Source organism: Fusarium tjaetaba, assembly GCF_013396195.1.
Source record: "Fusarium tjaetaba strain NRRL 66243 chromosome Unknown NRRL66243_c0000072, whole genome shotgun sequence".
NCBI lineage: Eukaryota > Fungi > Ascomycota > Sordariomycetes > Hypocreales > Nectriaceae > Fusarium > Fusarium tjaetaba.
In genome coordinates this window covers 5,819-24,914 of record NW_023501268.1, presented here as the reverse complement: position 1 = coordinate 24,914, position 19,096 = coordinate 5,819, and the positions used below count along the sequence as shown (strand labels likewise).

At 50.0% G+C, this 19,096-nt stretch overlaps 5 protein-coding genes across 5 annotated transcripts; 2 read left to right on the top strand and 3 right to left on the bottom strand.

Moving 5' to 3' along the window:
• Nucleotides 1-215: 215 nt before the first annotated feature.
• Nucleotides 216-2,140, bottom strand: FTJAE_3853 (NAD-dependent aldehyde dehydrogenase; the record flags this gene model as incomplete). The annotated part of the gene is made up of 2 exons (XM_037350196.1): nt 216-1,983; nt 2,061-2,140. The coding sequence occupies 2 exons, from the start codon at nt 2,138-2,140 to the stop codon at nt 216-218; spliced, it is 1,848 nt and encodes a 615-aa protein (XP_037209019.1).
• Nucleotides 2,141-3,276: 1,136 nt separating this feature from the next.
• On the bottom strand, nt 3,277-7,953 carry FTJAE_3852 (phospholipid-translocating ATPase; the record flags this gene model as incomplete). The annotated part of the gene is made up of 3 exons (XM_037350195.1): nt 3,277-4,186; nt 4,236-7,435; nt 7,492-7,953. 3 exons carry the CDS (start codon nt 7,951-7,953, stop codon nt 3,277-3,279), a joined length of 4,572 nt encoding a protein of 1,523 aa, XP_037209018.1.
• A 5,471-nt stretch (nt 7,954-13,424) lies between these two features.
• FTJAE_3851 (uncharacterized protein) lies at nt 13,425-15,377 on the top strand (the record flags this gene model as incomplete). The annotated part of the gene is made up of 2 exons (XM_037350194.1): nt 13,425-14,642; nt 14,694-15,377. The coding sequence occupies 2 exons, from the start codon at nt 13,425-13,427 to the stop codon at nt 15,375-15,377; spliced, it is 1,902 nt and encodes a 633-aa protein (XP_037209017.1).
• A 284-nt stretch (nt 15,378-15,661) lies between these two features.
• On the bottom strand, nt 15,662-16,493 carry FTJAE_3850 (v-type proton ATPase subunit E; the record flags this gene model as incomplete). Its single annotated transcript, XM_037350193.1, has 3 exons — nt 15,662-15,812; nt 15,869-16,377; nt 16,464-16,493. The coding sequence occupies 3 exons, from the start codon at nt 16,491-16,493 to the stop codon at nt 15,662-15,664; spliced, it is 690 nt and encodes a 229-aa protein (XP_037209016.1).
• Nucleotides 16,494-17,479: 986 nt separating this feature from the next.
• FTJAE_3849 (DUF803 domain protein) lies at nt 17,480-19,096 on the top strand (the record flags this gene model as incomplete). The annotated part of the gene is made up of 2 exons (XM_037350191.1): nt 17,480-17,521; nt 17,579-19,096. 2 exons carry the CDS (start codon nt 17,480-17,482, stop codon nt 19,094-19,096), a joined length of 1,560 nt encoding a protein of 519 aa, XP_037209015.1.

Genomic DNA, 19,096 nt, shown 5'->3' with positions numbered 1-19,096 from the left:
CATTAACGATATTGTTTGTTTACTCACATGTCCTGACCAGATAACTGATCGGGCAATATTATCTACTATTTTTAACCAACTGATCTGCTCATAGCTCATGAGAATTATGTTCATCCCGTGCCTTATTGCACTCCAGCTGAGGCATACATGTTATGGCCTGGCACCCAGCATGTAGCTTCAGTCTTTCCATCTCTTCCAATCTCTATGGCTCTCATCTACATGTTTGTGAGAATATTGCCGAGACCCTTGAGCTTTCTCAAGGGAGCTCCATATCCCAGCTCCACAACACCATGTGTGAACTTCCAGCTATCGGGCTGGCTCTTGATAGGGTACTGCACTGGGGGAGGGATACCAGTGCGGATGCCCAGCCAGCCGAAGCGATCCTCGCAAATGGATTTCATGTTGCAGAGTCCGCGTAGACCCTCTTCGCCTGCAAAGCGGCCGTAACCAGAGCCACCAACACCACCAAAGGGCAACTGGACGGCGTAGTAGACGGCGAAGTCATTGACAGCGACCATGCCAGCGCGGAGGCCCTTGACGATGGGCTGCAAGTTGGGATCACGCTCGGAACCGTGAACAGAGGCACCGAGGCCAAAGTTGGGGGCGTTAGCAATGGCGAGGATATCTTCAGGGGATGATGACTTGGCGCGGAGGAGAGTAAGAACAGGAGCAAAGCACTCATTTTGTGCAATACGCATGTCGGGGGTGACGTCGGCGAGGAAAGTTGGCTGGAAATAGTGACCAGTGGGATATTCGGGATGGTTGTAGCGTTTGCCACCAGCAAGGAGACGGGCTCCTTGGGCAACAGCCTCAGCGATGAGTTCCTCAAGGCGGTCAAAGGAAGCATCAGAGATCATGGCACCGACATCGGCCTCAGGGCCCAGACGTAAGGCGTTGACACGAGGAGCAAGCATTTCGACAAGCTTATCATGGATTGCACGAGGGGCAATGACTCTCTCGATACCAATACAGTTCTGGCCAGCGGCTTGGAAGGTTCCACGAAGAATGACTTCGGCGATGCGTTTGAGGTCTCGAGAAGCAGAATCGAGAATAATGAAGGGATCCTTACCACCAAGCTCTGCGACAACAGGAGTAAGGCTCTTGGCCGCGCTAGCAGCAACATGATGGGCGACAGACTGAGAACCGATGAAGGTGATGTGGCTGATGCCAGGATGTGAAGTAAGATGTCCGGCGGTTTGAGGCCAGCACACGACTGTCTGAACAAGCTGAGGATCATGACCATGGGCAACGAGAGCGCCACGAGCGATGTTGGTGAAGTACTGGCTAGACCAAGCAGTCTGCTCAGAAACCTTGACAAGAATACCGTTTCCAGAGAAGAGGGCGCTGATGACGGGACCGATGAAGTTGTGGAATGGATAGTTCCAGCTGACAAGAGCAGCAACAACACCAAGAGGTTCATAGTGGACAGTGTTGCGCTTGTACATCATGAGAAAGTTGGTAGGACGACGAGACGGGCGTAGTGCAGCTTCACCATGGTCGAGAGTCCACTTGAGCTTCTCAGCTGTGACAAGGATCTCTCCCAGCTGAGCATCCACCATAGTCTTTCCACTGTCCAAGCAAGCAATCTTGACAATGTCCTCAGCATTGTCGAGGACGTGCTGCAGCAGCGAGCGCAACACAGCCCGGCGTTCCTCGAAGGTTGTCTCAGCCCATACCTTCTGGGCAGCCGCGGCGGCGACAACAGCTCGATCGATAGCAGCAGGTGTAGAAGGGTTGATTTGTCCTAGGAACTGGCCAGTAGCTGGTGCATAGCATTGAACGGCTGAGCTGCCAGAGACCCTGACTGAAGGGGCGTCGACGGTGGAGTAAGGCTCGGGGATCTTGGGCGCGGGAACAGTAAACTTGCGAGGACGGCCGGTGGCTGCTCTGATAGAGGCTGTAGCGATAGCGTTTGTGAGGCGAAGGATTAGAGTTGCAACGACAATGGCAGCAACCGTCCCAACGGCAGAGACTGTAGATTGCCTGTGAAGAGTGAATTAGCTTATAGGTCAAGGTCAATGGGCTCCCTGCTAAAGTAAAGCGTGGGTAATACAACGTACGAGATGTTGTGCTCTGCAGCAAACTCATTGCACCTCCGCCAGGCGGTAAGGAGCAATGGTTCTTGTTCCTGATTCTCCATTGCAGATTCCGACAAGATCAATTTGTCTTTTCTGCAGAAATTGTACGTCCCCTTTGTATCATGCGACAACTGGAGATGGTTCAAGTTGGATGGTGGGCGTGTTATTTAAAGTGGGAGCTGGAGTCTGAAGTCCCCTTCTTCGGTACGTACCGTAGCTTCAGGGACCTTCCAAGTTCCATTCACTCACTGTTCCTGCCAAGCCTTGACCGCCGAGGGAAACGATCCACCGTATTCGTACTCGCCCGGCCCTGAATGTGACTGTGAGGCTCATCAACTCGAACCATAAAGCAACATAAGACCACCCATACTGAGTTACAAAGAATGAATGCCATATAAAGTCGTCACCACCACCACCAGCATCAAGGGACTCGGGTTCGAACTTGAGATTGAATTTGCATATCGTCTTATTGATTTTCGTCTCTGGTCTCCAAAAGGAGATGGCAACCTGATTATATAACCGCTTCTTATTTACAGCATCAAGACCGCTGTATTCTCCCACTCTTTCTGTCTTTCTTTCTTTCTCTCTTTCTTTCTTCCCTTCCGTCTTTCAAGCTCGCTTCCTCAAATGTAACATCCTCTCCAGCCCCAATCAGCCCGTCTCCTCGTCTCGCTATTCTCCCTCTCCTCGACAGCGCAATAATGAAATGTATCTTCGTCAGAGAATGGGTTTGCTGCTTTCCAGCTCTAAAGATGCTAAAAAGAAAAGTGTGAAACAACATGGGAGATGAAGCAAGACTAAAAAGTGATAGTACCGAAGCCACCAAAGAATCAAATCAATTCATACAAGAAAACAAAAAACCCCTTTTGCATTTCCCCTTATAACGCCCTGCGTGTGTAAAAGCAAACCTCCTAGTTCAATGCATTTGAAGCGTAGGGGGTATTATGAAATAAATAAAAACCAATTCGACCTCGTTGCCTTCGTTGCGTGCTAAAGCGCATGAGCATACAAAGACCGCGGAAAGCAACTCATAGATCGCTCATGCAGATCGTAAGTGCATCACTGGCCGTCTGAGGCCTGGGATATCAAAAGCAAGGAAAGGTCGAGAGAAACAAAACTCGGCACCGGGTCCGCAGAGCCGTGTCGTCAGCAAAAGTCGAGTTGAGCATCATGTACAGCGCGATGCAAAGGGCCGGAATTATATGTTGGCACTCTTAGTCAACGAAAGTCCTCTAAGCCGAGGGCGGAATCGACCTCCTTGCGATTGACTTGACTCGATCCTCGATAGTCGCGCTGCCGATGTGAAGTCGTTGCTGGCTTCAAAGCTGGGTCTCACCCTGTCCATCGAGGCTCGCATACGGTCGTATGATGGTCGCGCTCGGTCAATCGATGGCCGGGCTTGCATTGGTACATCCAACGATATTCGATGTGCCGTGTAATTGGTCGAGTCGCTGCCATTTTGGCTGTGCTGATTATATGTCGTGGTTCGTGTCGCTGTTGAAGGAGGGTAAATAGGCCGTAGATCCTCATCAACACTGCCATAAGCCACGTGCTTGGGCATCTTCTTTGACCTCCTTGAGCTCTTGGATGACTTGGACTTGTCACTCTTGGTGTCTGCGGTGAGAGGATCACTGGCCTCTTCGACCTGGTAGAGGTGTGCGAATTTACCCATTCGTTCCTGCTCACGAATGATATCGACATCGTAAGGCCAGTACACTTTCTGCAGAGCCTTGGTGGCAAATCGTGGGAAGAGACAGATGACAGGTACAAGGAAGAAACATGCCCAGAAGGTTGCTTCTCCATATACCTGTGCAGCAGTACCATAGAAGAACGCCGACGAGGTGAAGGAAGTGTACACTCCAGTCCAGAAGAAAATGAACACATCAGAGATGACAACAATGAGCACCATCAGCCAATCCCAACGATAGGTGTTGATCAGAATGTACATGTTGATCGTGATGACGGCGGGGTGAGCAACATAGGCGCCAAACCGAAGACGGTCCTCTACACCAAGGCCGTTGCCAGTCAAGAAGGTGCCAGGCATAAACAGAAGATACGGAATAAAGAAAACCATGATGGACTGATAAACACCATCAATCATGTAGAGCCTTTAGCAGAGTTAGCACAGGGCATCGATGTCAAGGGCAGTTTACTTACCAGAACTTGAGCTGGGTCCACTCCAGTCGCTCGATACCTCGTCGGTAGAGCTGAGGAACAGCCAACGATACCTTGTCAGACACGTCCTGATCCAGAACACCCATAATAGCAACAGGGACCGAAGTAAAGAAGAGGTTAAACATGAGAATGTACGTGTAGTCGAAGAGATATGTCATATCCATATCACAATAGATCTCGTACCAGAAAATGGAGAAGGTCCAGACCATGTTCTTGTAAAAGAAATTGCTGATACTCTCTGCCAGACGGCGGTATGACCATCGACCATGGACGAGCACCAGTCTCTGAAGGAATCGGAATTGAGCAATAGCATAGTCAGAAGACATGGCCGCTTGACGGCCTTCGACACCAGCAATACCGACACCAACATCGGCTTCCTGGATCATGGCAACATCGTTGGCACCGTCACCAATGGAAAGAGTCATGACATCGAGACCGTTCTTGACCATAGCCACAACGGCAGCCTTCTGCGCAGGACTGACTCGACAACAGAGAACCGACTTGCACTGCTTGCAGAGCAGGAGAAACTTTTGCTTCAGGCGGTCGTTGAGTACCCATCGGAGTGTGAAACCATCAATGACAAGTCCGTGGGTTGGTGCGGGCGGTTCGTGGTTCTTCTTGGCAAGCGCGAGATCATGATCGCTACCAGTAATACCAAAAGTCTGAAGGTTATCATCCAATAGTCTTTCTGCCATGTCAAAGAAGGTCTCGTCAGTGATCTCGCCTGTCTCGTCCTCGTCGACCTTGAGGTGAATCAGTTCCATGTCATTGTTGAGAAGGTTACAAGAGAAGCCGATATTAATAGCAGTCTCAACTTTGTCGCCAGTGAGAACCCAAAGCTTGATGCCAGCATTGCCCAAGAGAGCAATTGTGTCGGGTACCCCATCTTGTAAACGATCCTCGATGGCGGTACCACCAATAAGGTAGAGATCTTGTTCAATCAGCTCGGCCACCGATTCCAGCTTCTCTTCCCGCTCTTCGAGGGCAGAAGCAGCTGCATCGTGTTCTTTCTTCCAAGTTCGGTAGTCCTGCTCGGAAACTTCCTTGTGGGCAATACACAGTGTTCGAAGACCTTCCCGGGCAAACATTTCGAGATGCTCAGCAGTCGTCTTTCTGAGCTCCTTCTGTTCGCCTCGTTTCAGGCGAGAGTAGATGATGCTGTCTGCACCCTTGCAGAAGAGAACGATGCGACCATCAGGCATCCGGACAATTGAACTCATTCGCTTTCGACTAGAGTTGAATTCAAGTGTGTTAAGAATTTGATAATGTCGGTCCTGGCCCATCACGTTCAGATTGATGCCTTCACCAGAGCTTCCGAGAACAGTGAAACCCATATCACGAGCAGTGGCAACCAAGGCTTCTTCATCTGGTGACTGCGCCTTGAAAATCATTTTTGGTTTGTCGCCATCAACCTTCTCAGCCATCACAGTATGACAGAGAGCCAGGGCTAGCATGAAATACTCGTTGGCTGCCTGCTGCTCGGGGCCGGAGTCGCCAGAGAGATCGGAAACGAAGTCAGGAGCAATGAATGTCAAAGCCTCGTCGTGAAGATATGGGTTGTCGTGAATTTTGCGAAGACCAGCAAGCGCCCGAACCTTGGCGTCAGCAATCTCGGCGCGAACTCTCTCTCCTTCCTTCTCAACATCAATGCCAAGTCGCTTCTGCATTCCTGCCTGAGCTTCCGTGTAAGCTTCTCCATATGGCTGTCCATTAATCGTTGCCTTCTTGAACTCCATGACGTTTTGCGTGAGAGTACCCGTTTTGTCGGAAAAGATGTATTCGATTTGGCCAACATCGTCCGAAATATTCCATGACTTGGGAATGCATGGTTGATCAATTGGCTCATAGTACATCTCCACATCGCTGTAAATAAAGATAGCCTGCAAGGTTCGCACAATTTCCAGGGTAATATAGAGCGAAATGGGGACCAAGTTCTGAAACAGAATGATGGCAGCCCAGAAAGTGATAAATCCGCTCATAGCTGGTTTGCCACCAATGGATCCGAAGTCGAAGAAGTGAAGAGACGCATCTGTCTTTGCCCATGCCACGCCGTTTATTATAGCGGCGAGCAAACACATGATAAGCAAGATACCAAAGTTACACACGACATTGAAGTTCATCTCTCGAGCAATGCGAGCACGCTTACTAGGAGTGATACCGGCGTTCATCATGATTTTGGTGTCATGTCCGGTGTAAACAACTACACCAAGAATCCACTCAGTATTCCGGAGGTTGCATCCACGTAGGAGGAGATTGTCGATGGTGATAGGTTCCGTCATATCCTCGGGCTCGTCGTCGAGGTAGCCGGGGACATTCTGCTTCCACTTGATGGCACCGTTATACTTGTAGAGGTTTGGCTGAGGTCCCTCGCTTTCGATCACAAACTCTGCACGTTCGCAGTCCCTGGCGTGCTTTAGACCTCGGCCGCAACGTAAAGCCTGGCGGACTTTCAGGTTAGTTTCGCCGTCCAGATTTTTGGTTTCGACATAGCAACCGCCATCGGGATCGGAGGTAGACAGGATGATGACATCGGCGGGCAATTCTTCGTCATTATATATACGAACGAAATCGCCAACGACGAGACTCTTCCAGGTATCCTTTTGAAATCGGGCACCGGATGGGGGATGGTTGTAGTTGATAACATCAGACTTCATCTGCGATAAAGCTGCTGCGCGCTTGGCATCTTGCTGGTCGGGCATCTCAAATTGTGCAGGTGTGGCCTGGGGTGAAGGTGATGGAACAGGAGTCATCTGAATGTCCTCTCGGGCAGACATGAAGGACTCACGGCCGGTGAAAGGCGATGCAATGGACTGTCTCATGGATTGACGAGTTCGGTGCGTCTCGACTGAAGGCCGAGGCGCATCATCCTCCGCAGGGCCGGCCTTCCGCTTCGCCCTCTCTTCCTTCGCCTTCTTGGACCACAGAGATTGAGTTGCTCGCCAGATAGAACCGAAGAATTTCGAGTTGGCCTTCTTGAATTGACGCCACATGGAAACGTCGCCCTCCATAACATTGACGTTGTTCCAGTTTCGTAAGCGGTGGACAGGAGCATTGTTGAGTTCGATGTCGAGAATAGTTCGTCGGTAATCCTCGATGGCATCCTTGATAGCAGTTACTGCAATAATGAAAATCAATGGAACGGCGTTGAGACCTGGATTGACACCACCAAAAATCGGGAAGATCTAATTCAAGGTTAAGGTTACTCGCGAAGGTAAAGGGGGCCGGATGGTCAACTTACGACCAGGATAACCAAGAACAAGAAAAATATATTAGCAACATTATGGAATTGGAACCACAAGTTTTTAGGAACGAATGATAGAGGCGTATATTTGGCTGTTCGGATTTTATTTCGCGTGAAGACTTGACTGGGATGTCCGTTTTCATCCAAAAGCTCTTCAGGCAGTGGCTGGTTAAAGAACAAGGTGCGGTTCTCGTGATCCTCGTCCTCCTCACCACCATTCAGGTCTTCAGGGTTCGCTTGGGGCGGTTGGCCATCGTCGCCGTGAGGGTCGGATCCGTCGGAGGGGGGGTTCTTCTCATTGGAACCTGTCTTCTTATGTCCCATACGTTCGAGCAGAGAATTGCGTTTGTTGTTACTGCTGTTGACACTCTTTCTTTGTGTGGCCCATCGCGATCTTTGGGTGGCACTGAGGGCCTGCGGGTCAAGGTGGCCGTCAGAGGTTGTTGTTGTTGTGGTCATGATGAAGTCGCGGGCAAGCGCCCGATCGGCCCCTCGATGCCAGCCAGATTGGGGAAACTGAACGAGTCCAAGTCGGAGTCGAGAGAAGCGAAAGGCGTCTGATTAAGCGTATATGGTACAGTACAGAGTCGAAGTGAATGGAGCAGGTACAATTGAAGCAACACCAGCTGCTCGTCAAGTCAAAGATTACTATTGGCGGCGGCGATGTGATAAAGTCGAGTGTGAAACGGCTTCGCCAGGACCGTTTGAAGATCGTCGAAACGGTACAAGAAGGTGAACGTGGAGAGAGCAAAGGTAAGGTTGTTGATGGTGTCGAGATGGGACTGACGAGAAGAAACGAACGGGCTGGCTGGGAGAAGGTACGGTACAAGGGGAATTGAATTGTGTAAGCAAAGGCAATGGGCGATGGAAAGAACGGGGCGACAAGGGAAAAAAGCTACGGTGGACTTTGGAGAGACGAGAGACCCTCCCCGGGCCCCGTCCCGTCCGCCAGTTAAAGCGAGAGGCCGCGAGAGAGCCTGAGACTCTAGCACTCTGGGATAGCCATTTCTGGGTGGTACCCGCTCGAGACAACCGCTGGGACTCGCTGAGGAGCGCTGCTGAAGGGAAATGGGTAGTGGAGAGTGGGTGTCGGGGGCGTGGGTCGCAGGCTTTCTTGTGGGTGGGTGTGCGTGGGGATTCTTGATCCCGGCCCATCCGACGCACTCTTTCATCTGCCCGGAATGTATCCCCTAAGTACCCATGGATCTGCTCCTGCATACAGATTGGATCCTAGGTACCTATGGATGCATGCTTGCATTGGATGGATTGGATTCTCACGATTGCGATGCGCTGTCTCGCATTGTCTACTAACTAATGCCTAGCAGCTAAGCTTCTTTGCAGTGCTTATGTACATACCTACCCTCTACCTTGCCTTGACAGCCTTGACAAGGCGGTGTTGTCGCATTGCTGCTATACATTCAATGTCATTCATCCTATCCATCCATCAAACAGCATCACGAACAAAGTGTCTTCTACTCAGCGGACTCCAGGCTTAGCACGGTACTTTCGGACATCTGTCATACCTTACATGCCGAATGAACTTAGTACTGTACTCCCTGGTTCCCGTCATGGATAGTTGACTTCTCAGCGGTACGGATAGGCAACGGTCAAAATCCAATGGAACCTATGGATCTCCCGCCTCCCAGCGACCTGTAGAATCCACTAACGCCGGCGCCACGGTTCTAACTGAAGTCGTCGGGAATTTCGACTGTGTTGTACAGTACTGCTCTCAACAGCTAACTAGGCTGTAGAACTATCTTGGTCTAACGTGAATAGATCAGTCATACCTCAGCCCTGGGAACACGGGCGGCTCCCTCGGGCATTCACTGTGTGCGTCTTGCGGCGTGGTCGGCCGCTACATATCCCCGACACTCCTGATGTTTTTTTTTTCTACATTGGAGTTGGAGAGGATGAGAAACTCCAACAGAGGCTTGTCAGCCAGGGGTCCATTTATTTACCTTGACACGACTACAACAACACAACAAAATGCGCTGCAACGGTTTTCCAGTAATAAACATACACTGAACACTTCCACTATATCTGCATCTCTCTAGGAAGTCTTCGTGACCTAGCTTCGAATAAATCACTCGGCCCCTTGCGAGCTTTGTTAATAGCTTGCTTGCTGCGATCCATTGCTGCATACGCCTCCAGCTGGCATTTACTTGCCCCTTGAAGCACCAGCCAGCCAACCCCTTGCAAAGGGGGGAACTTACAATAGGTCGCGCCTAAGATTTGCCAAGGATATCATCAAGTGAACGGCGACCCTGGAAATCCGATGCGTGTTTTCTGTCAAGATTCGTTAGTCTCGTACGAACCATCGTGAGTTTTGAGGGTTTTGGGTACCTAAACTTTAGGTATACCTACTAACCTGTGTTTCCAATGTCCATGGATGGAAGCTCCGGCTCCGACGCCTCCGTGGATGGACTCCGCATACGGGCATTTCACCAATCCCTTCCGGCCGTGACTATTGTCATTGCAACCAAAGATATCGATAGCGTACATCTTAAAAATCAGATAAGCTTCTATTCGTTGCAGCCATCACGACTAGTCCCTAAGGGTCAAATATGGTGGCTACTTGTCGAGACCGTCATCAATGGTTTTGTGAATTCCCCTTGGATCAATCAATGGAGGCCGAAAAAGGGCGGGGTTCCTCTGAGTACCACCCTTGATAAATTGTCGAATCTTTTGATCCTCACCGTGTTGGCGACCCTGGACAATCGTCCGTAAATAAGTACATACATTGATGACTGCGAGCGGTGACTGCACAAATCTCCTGGCGAGGGTTCAGGGGATGGCTGCACAATATGTACTGCACCAGCAATAATCGGAACAGAAGATAAGTACCTAGGTAGCGGCTTCTCCAGGAACTTGTAGGTAGCAATTGCAATGTTTCAAGACGGGATCCTCCACCTTTTATTTATCCAACCTTGCGTGATGATCTCAATGGTCGCTTGGCGGCAACAAGATCCGGTTTCGCCTCGTCCTCCTTTATTGATGTTGAATACCACGCTGGAACGAAGATCTGAGACTTCTTTCTTCCTGTACGAGGATATTTACTGTCAAAGTGCGAGAAGGTAAGGGTTATTCCTGGTAGAGAGACACTTGACAGCCTCATAAACTCATAAACAACCGAGGAACAAGCTTCGACCAGATCTTCACGTCCCTGCCTAATAGAGAGAGGACCAGCAAGGTTAAATTATTACTGTATAGCATAAGCCCCACGTTGCTTCAATGGATGAATGAATGAATATCAGCCCCTCATTAAACAGACTTTGGCCGCTCTCTTTTTTGTTTATTCTGTCCCGTTTCTTTCCTAACCCACGGCGTCCTTTGTTTATTTACCTCCTACCTACTCTAATATCGATATACTCCAAATCCAATTATGCCCCTTGGCAGTATAAGGCATCCCGGGGTTATACGAGCGCCTTCCTCACTTGGATGGAAATACAAAACCTCCGCAGGTCCCGTTATGTCCAGATTTTACCTCCGCATTGTCGGGTTCACGGACTTTACTTAGGAGCGAGAAAAAGCGCCACGATATTTCTCCGCCGTCATGGATCCAATGGGACTACTCCGTAACTCATAAGTAGATGCAGACATGACTGATGGATAATAATAAAGCAGCATCGGTCGGTCACTTGTAATCAACGGACCGGGCTTACAAACACAGCGGGGTCTACCACTTTCACGGAGCCCATGGAACGAACAAATTGCGGTGCTGAGTACGGCGTTGCCGTGCCTCAAGAAAAGATATGAACCTGGCCTGGGATGCCGAAAAAGATGGATATAAAAGCCCAACAGGGTCTATGTCAACCTTGCCTAATCATTTTTGTCATTTAGACTAGAATTCGTAAGTTTTCTTACCTCTTCAAACGTCAGGACGTGCTGCACCACAGGTGACGGATTACGGTTCCACTTGGTTAGTAGAGATTCGCCATCAAATCGACGTTTCATCATCCAGCCTGACTCCAAGCTCAATTTGTTCAAGCCCAGGTGTTGGAACTTGGAGATGTGATCTTTTTCGAGTCTGTGTTATTCCCGTACGGGGATTGACGGGAGCACGAAATACACGCTCTGTACGAGGCACTTTGTTTCTTACAGTGCTACATTGCACTGACTTAATTGCCCTTATTGCTGCACTGTCCTATCCGATCATGAAAAACCGTGGATGCTTGGCTTGGCTTTCTTACCATTGCATTGTCCTTGGGTAAGGTACATGCAAGTAACAGCAGAGACCCATTGTCCCCCTGTCTTAACGCCTTATTAGCTCAGCGCCGCTCAGGAACGCGAGTGCCCTTTGCTCCTTGTTTCGTCAACTGGAGAGGACCCTTGCTAGGGGTCTCCTCTCCTGAGCCTACCATCTGCAGGTCCAAATTTCCAGTGACAGGACTCCCCAGGGGTTGCCAAATATCACGAGTAGAACTAGATCGCCAAGATCATATCGGCTGGTTGGAATCATCTATATACCTCGTGATGGCGGGCGTGAATTTCAAGAATGATAAAATGACATCGCCTCTGCTAGCTCTTTTTGTTTGTATGACATATCATCATCTGGTCGTAACACTTGAGTCAAACGGTCAACCTCTAATTCTTGATCCGAAGTGCATTTTTATCAACCCAAGGACTGCCCAGGCTAGAGAGATGGAAGGATCCATATGATCCATCAATTCTGATCCAACCCTTCAGATGCAAAGAATGGAACGCGCCGAGCTGGGCTGTGCTGCGTCAGCCTCGGATTGGACGTCTGAGACCGGCTCCTCGCAAATGACCCACTGTCGTATTCAGGCGTCATCATCTAACAAGAAGCAGTATAACTGTATAACAATAGCCCGAGCCCTGGACTCCTGTCAGGCTCGGATGCCGAAACCACATCTACTCCGTACCTAGTTATCTGAGCTTACTGGTATTACACTACAGTCAGCTTGGGCGTGTTAGACCTAATAATCCTTCTTCACAGCATCATTACCTAGTACCTACACCAACATCGACGTTGCACTAGATCAGTGCCGAAAAAAAATAAGCTCCAAGTCAACATCTTGGGGTCGCATACCAGACACAAGGTTCCAACCCCCGATTTCAATACTGCACTATGATTTGTGCAGTAATAAGAGACGAGATAGGTACTGGAATGAACGCAAAGGCTCCATTTCCGACGATCGTTCTCCAGCGTTCTCGGCGGTGTTAGCATTAAACGCATGATGAACCCCTTTTCTCGACCACCGTCTACATAGACGAAACACCCATGTGTCGTTGATAGATTATGAGGCTTGATCCCGCACACGCCGCGTATCTTGGAGCACGAACCAGTGAGCTAAAAACAACAGCATTACGTCTGCATCGTGATAAAGGCCTGGTCAATGCTGAGACCTAGAAGACCGATGTCCAAGAGGGGACTCTTCTGGAAACTCTAGCCTTTAGAAAGGGGGCCAGGCCAAGAACTGTCACCATTCCTTTTAACCGCCCGTTTGGTAGAGCGCCACATCTAGAAATGGTTACATCTATAGGGCGAGGTCTGTCAGCGGCCAAAATGCAACCTGTAACTTCTTTTAGATGCCGGTTGTTCTACAGTACTCACAGACTAACAGTAGAGATTTCTCTAAGCCAGGTACTAAGCACTAGACACAGTCGCATGATGATTGGTGATGCTATTCATATCCGTAACTCATTGCAGTCAGCTTCTAGGTACCTAGTCTACCTAGGTCCCCAGGCAGCCACAGCAGCCACACTTAGTCACCAGCCTCACCGTACCCCAACGCGCCTCAACCTAAAGCCATTAACGCGGTTAGTATGTCGTAGCTGCATCTTGTACTTCCCTCACACACCCTGTACCTGCAGTCATTTTTGCAGGTGAAGGTATCAATACCAGGAGACTCTCCAAATAACCTGCTGCATTTTTGAAAACTACCGCTGGCTATCGAATCAGATACGCCATGTCTCAAAAGGGTAAAAATGGGAATATTATGAGTTTCTTCAAACCCGTGACAAAGTCACAAACACCCAAGGCCTCCAGAACCTCAACACCAAACCCACCATCATCACCACAGCCACCTTCATCTCCATCGGAAAGAAAGTTGGCTACGCCATTCAAGAAGACGGCAACAATTCCTCGAGACTTCGAGATTAAAGATTCAGACGAAGAAGATGATCTTGGAGCATCCTCAGACGATTCGCTGGAGGATCTGTCCGCTATCCTTGGACGAGGTCGCCCAGGAAAGGCTGCTGGTACAACCCTTCACAATCCCTTTACGACCCCAAGGGCCAAGAGAACTGCAGTTGAGTTTCCTGCATCCCCATTGGCGATAATGTCCAAGCACAAATTCGACCTCAAAGCTCTGGCAAAGGATGCTAGACAGGACGATGCGACTCATGCAAGTGCTTTGAAGATCAAGGCCTTTTCAACTGCTGAACAACATGATCAACAAATGACAACAGATGAGATGTCGCGGGATGCGATGGAGGGCATTGTCAAGAACAACACCGGTCAAGATGCCCAGAAAGTAATGAGAGCTGTTCAGAGGTCAGCACCGGGACACTCACAGCTTCGATATTGCTTCTTTCGTGAAGGATATGCAATACCATCCCCCACAGCTGCCCCCAAAAAATTTAACAAAGGGCCATGGAGACTGTTGACTCAAGGCGATTACCAGACACGTGAGCAACATCTTGTCTCTGGACTACCTCTTACCATCTTGCAAATGCAGGGGGAACTCCCGGATGAGCTTTTCGAATGGATACTGAATGAGGTTTGCTCCCAAAAGTCAACTCTTGTCAGACGAGAATACTGTAACTTGCTCAGCTCGTGTCCAGAAGCAGTTGCGCGCATTGTCACGCCGCGTCGTTTGGAGGAGTTGTTTCGTCGATTCGGCGCTTCTTCTGAGCTTGAACAACAAGACTCTCAGTTGAATATCCTGAAACCAAGTGCCGAGCCCTATGAAGGACGCGACTGGTCATCTCTCAGCTCCTTCTTATCGCTCCTCACTGCCATCTCGCCCTACATGTCCCAGGAGTCGGTTGTCTATGCTTCGCAGACGCTCCTACGTATGTCAATGGACAAGTTCTTGATATATGAGATTGATTTGTTGGTCACTTACGAAACTTGTATCCATGCCCTTCTCGAAGCTATTCCTCACCCTGGCTGGGACACATTTGTGAGTTACACTCAAGGGTGGTACGCGAGATTCTGACTGACACGTATGCAGTGCTCTGAAACATGTACACAGCTGCACACATTAGTCAAAGAACAATGTGTGAGGACCAATGCTCTTGCGTGTCTGCCTATCAGCAAAGCCAGACCTCACGAGCTTAGACGGCGACTGGCTGTAGTGTTTTTGTTCAACGACCCAAGCTTGGGTCGCTACCATCCCGACGATGTGGTTACTATTCGTGGCGTCATAGCACTCTTGGATCACGAGGACTTCTTCGTCGGGCCCAAGACAGATTTCGCCCTCCTCCAGGCCAACATTATCCTTATCAATATCGTCGTGGATGACGGCTCATTTGCACCATCTCCTGATCCGGAGAAGGAAAAGCAGTTCAATAGTGATGTTGACGAGCTTGCACTTAGACTGAGGGAAATCTGGCGAAAGATCAACGATGCGGGTATGAAACTCGCTCGTACAGAAGCCAAAAGCGTCATAGAATGGGTCCAGCAGCGACTTGCACACTCAGTCCGTACACGTCGAAAGGCGAAGAAGAGCATATTTGATCTGCCAGGTCAGAAAGAGGATCCCTTCCTTCCGAAGCAGCAGAATTACATGAAGAGCTTCCTCAAGAAAGCACCACAGAGTGTGCCGGATCCAATGGCTGAACCATCCCCTGCAGAATCAGAGGATGTCTTCTACGAAGCAGTAGACGCCGATACGATCGTAGTCAAGGTGAAATAAACTTGAGAGCCACAGGGTTAGCCGAGAAGGATGAAGGCGTGCGGTATTTCACTAGGTACTGTTGTATGTCGCGAGTATTTGAACGTGTAATCAATTCTACCGCGGGCCAAGTCCCAAATCAGACAAAAGAGTCAAACACAATACACAACCTCTAAACTACAAGCGCAGACTGATGAACAATGCGGGTCGAGAACGGTTGAAGAGCCTCCCCAGTCGTGCACTCATGGAAACGGTACGTACGTAGAGGCTCCCATATAGAGATATTTATGGTGGCCAAAGGGGGTTTAGTCGAAGAACTTGCGGTTAGGATTCTTGCCAAATAGAGCCTCTCGTACTGCAGGAGCAGCAGACTCTTCCAAGAGTCGCAATCTCGCCTCAAAAGTGTTATCGATGTCAATCTTTCCACTTCCACTGATAACAACCACACCGCCAGCACTATTACTCTGTTAGCTGGCCACTCGAGGGATTTCCTGTAACGGGCTTGCACGTACATTCCCTCGGGGAGAGGATCGTCCTCTTGAATCTTTGCTGCAATGTCCTTTCCAAGCTCCTTCTTGAACTCCTTGGCAGCCTCCTCGATGGCCTTCTTGACGACATCGTAATCCTTCTTGCGCGCGCGAACCTGGAGCTCAGGCTCATCCAGAGCGTAGAAACCCTCAAGCAGGAGACCCTTGAGGGCCTTTTGGTACTTGCCCTTATCCTTGGCACCCTCGGCGAGCTTCTTCTGGGCCTCCTCAAATATGTTGTCGAGCAGCTCCTGGCGGGCGCCGAGGACCTTGAGTCGCGTCTTGTTGGCAACGGTTGAGCGGGTGATTTGCTGAGACATGGTGGCCTGCTTGAACTTCTTTTCGTACTGGCTATCGATGGCGTCTGTCTCCTGGCGGACGAGCTTGGACTTCTCGATCTCGAACTCCTCATTGGCCTTGATCTCGATCTCGCGGGCTTTCTCCATGGCTTCTTGCTTGATGAACGCCGTCATCTTGCTGAGCTCATTATTGACCTAATTGTGAGGAGAACCGCGCGTTAAAATTAGAATTAGAGGACTGGTGAGATGGACGAGGGATTGCGTCGTTTGGGCATGCGTACCTGCTGGTCGGACAAGGCGTGTTGCGACATGATGGGCAGATTTATATGGATTTGTTAGATTCGAAAGGTGAGGGGATGCTAAGGAAAGCCCTGGATGGGGTCAAGGTTGAAGTGGTGAAAGGCTGGCGATGGCCTCTTGTTAGTGAAGGTCAAGGTCAGCGATGGACTATGATGGAGTTGGTAGCTGTGTAGGTAGGTAGGTAAGGTATGGATGGATTGTGACGCCAGCCGTTCCAAGACCCAGCCTACCAGCTCCTTAGCTGTATCTTACTGTGCTCCAGCAGGGAACCGACTGCAGCTGGGGGTTAGGTAGGTAGCCAAGCCACAGATGTTCCACACCGTTTAGAGTACACTACGTAAGGTAAGGTAAGGTACTGAGGTAGCACAGCCATTTGACAAGAAGTGTCGTTCTCACACCTCATCGCAAGATAAGCATAGTTCTTGGAAGGATGAGGTATGTTTGTGGCAAGGCCCTTACTTTGGACACTTACAGATTTGAGTGTGAGCAATTGAGATCGGGTCAATGCCATTTTGCATGGTTCGCATGTGCATTATGTAACCTCACCGCCACAGTGGCTAATTAGTCCCGTGTGAGATGGAGCTGCATGCCTATCTGCTCTAGGTACTAACTGTAGTGTGCTCTACTCACGTCAGGTGTCCCACGCTCGACTCAAGCTTGTCCGCCTCCGACTTTCTATTGATTAGTTTCAATTCAAGACATAAATTTATAGCATCAAACTGGGCATTCATATTAATTCTCCATATCCTACGCTCCTCTCTCGAATAAGGCACCGGCTGGAATACCTCTCCGATCGGCGGCAGCTCAACAGCCTCCCGCGTTACCTACGACTAGCGCTTCAACCAGCCATTCCCCTTGAATCTATCGAAACGAATACATCCTTTACTTGCCCAGTGATACAAAGCGACCCTTGTACCAAACACACTGCCTATGCGACGTCTCAACAACTCGCCTCAACTCTCCCTTGCCAGATGACCTCGGACCTGGCACAGGCGCAATGGGGTTGCTTGGCGGCATCTCTTCTGGAGGGAGCATAGCTGTACGTTGTGTACAGCGCTGTTTGAACGGATAAGAGTGCTAATGTTGGCGACTGTAGCTTGGAATTATTGTTGGATTGATATCGACCAGTGTTCAGAGTCTAGGTCTGACCTTGCAGCGAAAGTCGCATATACTCGAGGACGAAAAGGGACCTCACGATGTCCGACGGCCTCCCTACCGAAGGAGGAGGTGGCAGATTGGCATGGGCATGTTTATTGTAGCAAACTTGCTGGGAAGCAGCATTCAGATCTCGACGCTTCCACTACCCGTTCTCTCGACTTTGCAGGCTGCTGGCCTCGTGTTCAACTCGATATGCGCATCATTGATCCTCAGCGAACCTTTCACAAGATGGTCTTTGTCTGGCACGATTCTCGTTACAACTGGCGCTGTATTGATCGCTATATTCGGAGCCATTCCTTCGCCGGCGCATGACTTGAAGGAGCTGTTGGAACTCATGGCGAGAAGGCCATACATTGTCTGGATGATACTTCAGGCGCTCTTTGTCCTTACTCTGGCGCTGGCCGTTGATCTAATCAACAGCATGTCGAGCCTATCACACGACGCCCGCTTTCGGCTGGCTCGAGGTATTACTTACGGCGTCATCAGTGGAGATCTCTCTGCTCATGCACTATTGTTCGCCAAGTCCTCGGTAGAGCTGGTCATCAAGACTGTTGCGGGACGGAACCAGTTCGTGCATTGGCAATCTTGGGCCATCGTCCTAGCTCTCGTCACGCTGGCTCTTTGCCAGCTCTATTACTTACACCGAGGTCTCAAGCTTGTTTCAACATCGGTTCTTTACCCTTTGGTTTTCTGTGTCTACAACATCATTGCCATTCTTGACGGCTTGATATACTTCAACCAGACGAGCCTAATATCGCCTCTAAGAGCATGCCTCATTGCTTTAGGAACTGTTATTCTGCTTTCGGGTGTCCTGGCACTCTCATGGCGATTAAGCGATGAGCAGCATACACCCGGCGTTGGACAGTCGTCCCTTGCCCCTGGTCTTGGACTTGTGGAGGACACCGAGGAGGAAGAGTCGCTGCTTGGCTCAGACAATGCCGTTGCAGATGAAGACTCAATTCCACATACATATCAAACATTCCCGCCCGCGATCGACGAAACACCACTGGTCCCCTCTCGGAAGAGGACCCCTCGGTGGGCCGAGCGAGCTGAGATTTGGGATGAGTTGGAGGACCGAGACGAGCCCAGTACTCCAGGCAATAGGAGACGGTCTAGTACACTGGCGCGCCATACAGAGTCCTCACCTCTGCTCCCAACCAAGAGATCTACCACTGGTGGCCCTGTTGGGGATGAATCTGGGCCAAGCACCGAATCTACGCCTCGACGACTTACACGACGAAGGCGAAAGAGCACAGGATTTCCGGGTCTCAAAGCTCGCCGATACCAGAGAAACAGGAGCTCTACAGACTCAGGCGCTCTTGGTAACATCCTCTCGTTGAGCTGGTTCAGGAGCAGAAACCGCCAGCCATCACAAGCTAGCACCAGCGATGGCTTTCCTTGGGGCACCACATCTCAGCAAGGCGGTGCTGAAACAAGGGGTGACGCAGCTGTATGA